This window comes from Aureococcus anophagefferens, assembly GCF_000186865.1.
Source record: "Aureococcus anophagefferens unplaced genomic scaffold AURANscaffold_26, whole genome shotgun sequence".
Lineage (NCBI taxonomy): Eukaryota > Pelagophyceae > Pelagomonadales > Pelagomonadaceae > Aureococcus > Aureococcus anophagefferens.
In genome coordinates this window covers 86667-93910 of record NW_008705586.1, presented here as the reverse complement: position 1 = coordinate 93910, position 7244 = coordinate 86667, and the positions used below count along the sequence as shown (strand labels likewise).

Here is a 7244-nt window from a genome sequence, read left to right as displayed (position 1 = left end):
GGAAGATGCTCATCAAGCGCGTCGTGACCGAGGCGCTCAAGGACGACGACGACGACGACGACGACGACGACGACGACGAGGCCGGCGAGGCGCCCGTCGAGGCGCCCGACGACGACATCGACGCCTACGACGACGACGACGACGACGCCTACGAGGAGGACGCGTCCGTCGAGGCGCCCGACGAGCGCGGCGTGTCCGGCGAGTCCGGCGACGACGACGACGACGACGACGGCCTTAAGATCTACGACGATTGCGACGACGACGACGACGACGCGTCCTTCGACGAGCCGGATCTGGAGCCCAAGCCCAAGCACAAGCAGACGCGGGACGACAGCGTGCCCTGGCGCACGACGAAGACGTGGACGGGCGGAACGTTCGACGAGAAGGCGCTGGACGACCACCTGGAGCTGCTCAGCGAGGACGGCTCGGAGTGGACCGGCGGGGGCGGCTACTCCCAGAAGTGCGGCGACCGGATCATCTACAAAAAGTCTTCGACAGTGTCTCTCGCGCGCGCGCCTCCGCCTCCCGCGATCCCGACGCACGCGTCGCCGCCCGCGATCCTGCCGCACGTGTCGCAGGTGCAAGTGGGAGAAGAAGCTCAAGTGCCCGTGCAAGGTCCGCATCGTGCACCCGGCGGACCAGCCCGGCGTCACCTATTTTCAGGAACGCCTGGGCCACGTGCACAACTTCGACGACGAGATGAAGACGTCCACGACGCTGCCGGTGAAGATCCGCGAGATCGTCGCGCCCAGGGCGCCAAAACCCAAAATCCCACCTTGTTGTTGTAAACTCAAAAACGCACTCTAAAACCCAGAAACGCAGTTTCCCGGTCACTAAACCCAGAAACGCAGTTCCCGGCACTAAACCCAGAAAAATAGGCCACTAAACCCAAAACAATAGGGATCCGAGGGTCCAGGGGGTCCCCGGGGACCCGCCCGGGGCGTGCGCGAGCGCGGGGGCGCCCCCGAACGCGTGCCGACCGTCGTAACGCGCCACGCGGTCCCGCGCGGGCGCGACACGCGGCCGTCGCACGCGCGCTAAAGCGAGACCCTCGACAACCCGCCGCGTCGCAGCGCCCTTCCCCACCCCCTGGTGCCCCGGGGGGCCGCCGGGGCGCGTAGGAGCATCGAAAAAAATAAAGTAAAAAAAAAAGTGTCAATAGCTCCCATAGCTCGAGGGGCCCGGTCAAAATTAACTCCGAACTGCTTTAGAGCTACTAGTAGTCCTCTATCAAGGCCGCAGCTGCCCGGGCAAAGTCGGTGTACATCTTAGCCCGGCGCCTCGGCGGAGCCCTTCCGCGCGGCTCCGCACTTCTTTTTGCAGCGCGACTCGGAACTGTCTCGGGGCCCGCGCGCGACGCTTTCCAACGTGATTCGTGGCGGGTCCCGCGATCGCGCTGTGCACCGGCCGCGGGCCGCCTCGGGCCGTGCGCGACGCTTGGGAGGCCCCGTCGGACCTCGGACGACTGCGGCGCGGCGCTGCGGTGGGTCGAGGCGGCGCGATCGCCTTCCGCAATCCGCGACATCGGCTCGGCGCCGTAGCGGCTGACGCCGCCGCGGCTTCGCGCGCGCGCTCGTGCGGCGGTCCCAGGCCGTCGCGCCCTCCGACGCCCGACCCCAGGGTCGACCCTTCGCGCTGCGGCGCGCCGACCCAGCCGTCGACGCCCCGGTTGGTGCTGCGTGGTTTTGGTAGCGGCGATCATAGCTCCCTTTACACACACGACCGACCCAGAAAATAGATGCCAGGAACTCGCCCTGGACCCAGGGGAAGTCACCCGAGCCCCCCCCCCCGAGTACGCCCAAGAAGGGTGTAATCAAAGTTCACCACCCCGTACCCCGGAGTCACTCGGGGCTCGAAGGCCATGTTTAAGACATAACCAGCTCCTAATCCAATCATATCATTCTATATCCTGCTCGAGCTCGACAAGACACTAGAGTAGCCAAGAGCGAAGGACCTCGCAAACCCGCGTTATCTATGCAACGGACTCCTTATTTGGCACACAGTCCCGATAGTGACTTTTGCGACTCCCTTTGCCTGTCAACCCGCTTCTTGTCTATTAGCGCCTCGGCGTCCGATGACGCGGGAGTGCAGACAGCAGATGGATTATTCGTGAGCACATCCACTGGGCGAAGCTCAGTTCCTGCGATTTCGGTCCAGACAGAGCCTCTTCATAAAGTTGCGGTTGACAAGACGTTTCAGCTGGACAAGATAGGCACACTTGCATCGAAGATGCTACAGGAACTGGAGTTGCCCCAAGATGCCTTCGATAGCTTAGTCGCGCTAGGTGCAACAGAGCACAGGGGCGTGTCCTACAAATACACGCTCAGTTGCGAGTCTGTTGATTCGAGCCAACTGCAGTGTGTTGGCCTATCCTGGAATGCCACCGGCTCTATGGTGTGTGCGGTGTTTGGCAGACCAGATCTATGTGGATGGTGTGACGATTTGGGGATGCTCTGCTGCTGGTCTCTGTTTCGAACAGATTTTTCGCCAGGCAATCCAACTTACTCAGCGGAGCATAACTGTTGCTTAACAGCAGTTGCATGCCACCCATCACATCCCTCGGTTCTTGCAGCTGGTTCATTCAACGGTGAGATACTGATATATGATTTAGCGTCCAGCGGCGATTTTCTTGAAGCATGCTCGGAAGTGAGCGAGTATACTCATCGCGAACCCGTGACTGCGTTACAATGGACTCGAAATTTTGCGGTACCCACAAGCAGCAAGGACGCCTACTGGCTAGTTTCGCTGTCTGGCGAGGGAAGGATTCTTTGGTGGTCATTGAAGACAATAGAACCAGCGAATGCTGTAATTAGTGGTCGATTACCATACCCGGTACGGGGAGCGACGATACCTGCGCAAGCCCTTGGAAGCAAAACAATCTCCCCTGCGGTAGGGGGCACGGCGATGGCTATGGACTTGACTGGTATTTTGATAGGATCTGAGGGAGGCTTTGTGTCACGTTTCTCTTTGAAACCTAAAGCTAAGTTGCATACAGCAGTGGCCATTGACGAACAGGTGCGCTGGGAAAAGGCAGCCGATGATATACTCCGAGAATTACCCCCAGACTCCAGAACTAAAGTGCGCAAGCATGTCGAATACTGGGCCAACAGCTCGAGGAAAGAAGTTGTGACCGCCAAGGATATCTTTGCCTCCAGGCCGAAATCCAACCACATTTTCCCTTTTCTAGCTAAGGCAGTAACCGAATTTGAGGCTCACGCTGGTGCCACTGTCTTGATGCAATCTTTGTGATCGTGTGAGTTGCGATGAACATATACATGCATAGGTCGGACCAACCACGGCAATTGCATCGTCACCATTTAATAGAAACGTTTTTCTTTCTGTTGGCGTCGATGGATACCTGAAGCTCAGATCGACAATGCAAAAGAATGCTCTCGTCTCTTCGGGAAGTTGTAGTGCTAGAGATGAAGACCGCATTTGTTTACTCAACGGACTCTATGCCGCAGACTGGTCAAAAGTGCGTCCTCTAATCTTTGCGATTGCAGGTGACGGTGGCGTGGTGCGCGTCTATGACCTTGGTGGGGCACAGGCGATGGTACCAGTCGCCGAGCTTGAAAACCCCGCCGCCACCAAGAGCACCCGAACGCGCATACATTCAATTCAGTTTAATCACAGACAACGTGACTTTCTGGCCTGTGGCGATGCAAACGGCAATGTGCACGTATGGCAGTTGTCATGGGAGCTGTCAAACCTGGTATCTCATGAGAGTGAGGAGCTTAAAGCATATTTGCGCATGGATGTCCAAATGGAAGGCGAGTAAGCAGCTGCCTGGCTCTTCAAACAGGCCAGAAGTTGCGCCCCCTGGTGACACTCCGCAGAGTAGTGGGTGTTGGAATCCGAGTATGCTAGTATCCAGCACCAGCATAGTATAGCATGAGCATAGCCAGTGGAGTGATCAACGTACATCTAGGCCGGCCCATAGGAAATTAATTAATAAACATCAATCATCGAATTCCGGCCGGCGGAGCCAGAGTCACTAGTCGTCCATAGAGGCTGTACGTCGACCGCGCGCGCGGGCGCGGTGTCGCGGCGGTCTGCGGGTGAAATCACGGCCAAAATTGGGTTATGGTCGTATCAAAGCAAGCTTGATGATATTCGCGCGTTAATTGCACGTTTGCGATGGCTTTAGCGCGCGGACGCCAGTTCGGGTCAGAAAATCGCCAGATTTAACCTCAACAAAAGTGCTGAAGTTCAACAAAAATGTCGACTTTTAAATCCAGGCTACCAGGGTCTGAGTTTTGATCAAATCACTGAGCATAGCCAGTATATAGGGCAGACTTAGCATAGGCTGGCTTATCGCCAAGCGCACTTTGATTGTGCTGAATCACACTCGCGTTCTGACCACGATAGTCGCCGTATGTCATGGTAGCAGGTGCGCTGTGATCAATCAAAACCGAAATACACACTAGCAGGCGCATAAGGCCAGCATAGCAGGCGCATAGCAGGCGCGTAAGACCAGCATAGCAGTCCGGGGGGGGGCAAACTCTAAAACTCGAAGGTTTTGGACTTGGCTTGTGCGACCGAGAGTCCTACGCGTAGATGTAGCGCTGGGCTACGGGTTTTATCCACAGCAAAAGATCATGGCGACGATCGTTGACAGGCTCATGAACATCGATATGGTGTGTTTGTGCCCACAGATGGACATAGTGGCTCTTGTGACCAGGGATGGAGCTCTCGTGATGTACCGCACGACCTCATGGCAACGGCTGATGGCACCGACGGAATTGCTCGCAACGGGAGCCATCAGCGCTCTTTGTTGGTCACCCGACGGGCAACAGCTGGCGGTGGGACATGTCCAAGGGGCGTTGACAATATTTGATATTGAGGCAGAGAAGTTAGTCGAGGGCGCAAAGGTGTGTTGGGGCAAGGATGTCGAGCATGCGCACAAGATTTCTCTCATGTGGTGGGCCCAACAAGTCTGCACGGGTGCGCATTCCTCGAATCGTAGTGCTGCCGACATCGAGAGTGTAGACCTTACCGAGAGTCACAGTGTGGCCGTTATGTTCACCATTGAAGCATGATGTTTTTTCACACGAATGGTATAATCTACAGGCCGGCTATCGCCAGGGCGAGCGCTTCTTGCTCAAACCCCAGAACTGTGATGTTCAGGCATCCGCCTGCACAGCCCCCGGAAAAACTGAAAATTCGCACAGTTGTATGCTTCAGGCATTGAAACCATTGACACTTCTGGTGACTGGAGATGAAGATGGTGCGCTCGTATTATCAGTCGGGGGACTCTTTCCTGTTGCACGTCTACGGCTCAGCGGGTTGGCCGCCGTTGCTGTTGCCTGTTGTGCCTCCGGAGATCTTCGGAGTCTTTATGTTTGGACTCAGACTATCAACGGGCCTAAGCTTGAGGTATATAATATGGAATTCTTAATAACACGCCAACACGAGGTGCCGCCACGCCTCATCTTCAGAATTCATCACTACAAGTGAACTCGAGTCATATCGCAGGTTGCTCTAGCGATCCCTGGGTTTTTGATTGTTGCTCTGCTAGTTGAGAAAGCCACAGCGGCTCGACGTTCTGCTTGCAAGGCATGGAGCGAGTCTCTTGAGCCATTAGACCAGAAGTTGGCAGCATATGCTAGCACACTGCAGGAATGGCACTCGGGCAAAGGACCACCACCCGCGTTGAAATCCGAGCTTCTTGCGCTGGTGAAGTTATTTTTCAAGCGCTAGTTGTTGTCATGCTTCCACCGTAGGTCATGCACGGTGTAGCCAGTTCAGCTACAGCGCAATTTTTAGAGACTAATATGGTCGAGCCAGGGCTGAGTAGGGCTCATAAGCTCTTAGATACCGCTGCAATCAATGCGGAGGAGGCGATAAATGACCATCTGCTGTGTGCAGCTAGACTTTTGTGTTATCACGCCGAGGAACTCAGTTCGTATAGTCGGCTGGGCGGTGCCGGATTCCGTCCAGAGGCTATTGGCCTAGATCTTGGGCTCTCGCGTGCTCTCTTGCACGAGGCAGAAAACCTGGCAATGGCGTCAGAGGTGTTGATTTCAGACATGAGATCTGCACGCTCTGCTCTGTCCAAGCTGCTGAGATGGTTTCGAGTACTTCATCTGACTTCGCAAGCAGACAAAGGTGCGACGTCCAGCGCCGCCGAGGAAGATGCCCTGAAGTCCAAATTAAAGAGTCACAATCAGCGTGAAATAGTAACTCTTCTAGAATCCACTCCTCTGGACAATAGTCCAATGCCATGCTCCCAGACAGAGGCTCTTTTAAATTTAAACGTCACGTCAGTCCTTGCCCATCCTGGAGTGCACGACACAAAAGCATCACACGATGCGGGTAAGCGTGTCCTTCCTGATTACCCAACCGCACAAGATATCGCGCATCGTTTACGAGTTGTTGTTGAAAATGAAAAGCAGATGACTGAAGACCCAGGAATGAATCCTTCGCTGCAGCCAGAAGATCATCAATCTCATCCTTCTGATTGCAGAGACTCTTTGCACAAAGACGAATCAGTTATCCTTCATACAAGGATTGAAGCGGTAATTTTTCAAGTGCATTTATATGATAACTTCTCTGTCCCAAGATCTGGTGCATTCAGAAATCTAATCGAGTCCAATTATTAAGCATTAAATTGTGTTTGCTCAGGTTCGTGCCGCCATGGATGCGATTTTCTCTCGGACACGTCAAGTTCTTACCGCGACCATCGCGAAACACTCCTCGATTCAATTCCCAAAGGAGGCTCTGGATGACGCCAAATTGGCAGGTCGTTGTTGTTTCACCGCGCACATTCCCAATCCACGAAGAACTGCGCAGCTTTCCGTTCAAGATGCCCATGATTGCCTACGTGACGTCTCAGTTCTAATCAAGGCCACTGATTCAATACTCTGGCTGTCTAGATCCAACAATCACGACACTACGCATGCCTGTTTGGGCCTTAAAGCACCGGATGATGCTTTGATTACTCAAGCGAGATTCTATGCCTCACAACAGGGTTCATATTCCAGGAACCACAACTACATCACTGTTCTTGTCAAACGAAATAGTGGCCATGACGAGATTTGGCTCGTTGGCAATGCGGAAATCATGGAAGCGCACGGTGCTAGACTGACTCAAACGAAAAGGGAGCTCGCATTCGCCTATGAAGACATAATGGACTGGTCCAATAACATTTATCAGGACACTCCATTGCGAAATATACAATCATGCGACATCAAAGTCATTCCTCTTGCCAGAGCACGCTCTAGAGCTTTATTTGTCTCAGGTTG

The 7244-nt window shown here is 54.6% G+C and overlaps 1 protein-coding gene across 1 annotated transcript; it reads left to right on the top strand.

Moving 5' to 3' along the window:
• Positions 1 to 1951: 1951 nt before the first annotated feature.
• Positions 1952 to 3967, top strand: AURANDRAFT_54930 (hypothetical protein; the record flags this gene model as incomplete). The annotated part of the gene is made up of 2 exons (XM_009042122.1): positions 1952 to 3015; positions 3365 to 3967. The coding sequence occupies 2 exons, from the start codon at positions 1975 to 1977 to the stop codon at positions 3776 to 3778; spliced, it is 1455 nt and encodes a 484-aa protein (XP_009040370.1).
• Between the last annotated feature and the right edge of the window lie 3277 nt (positions 3968 to 7244).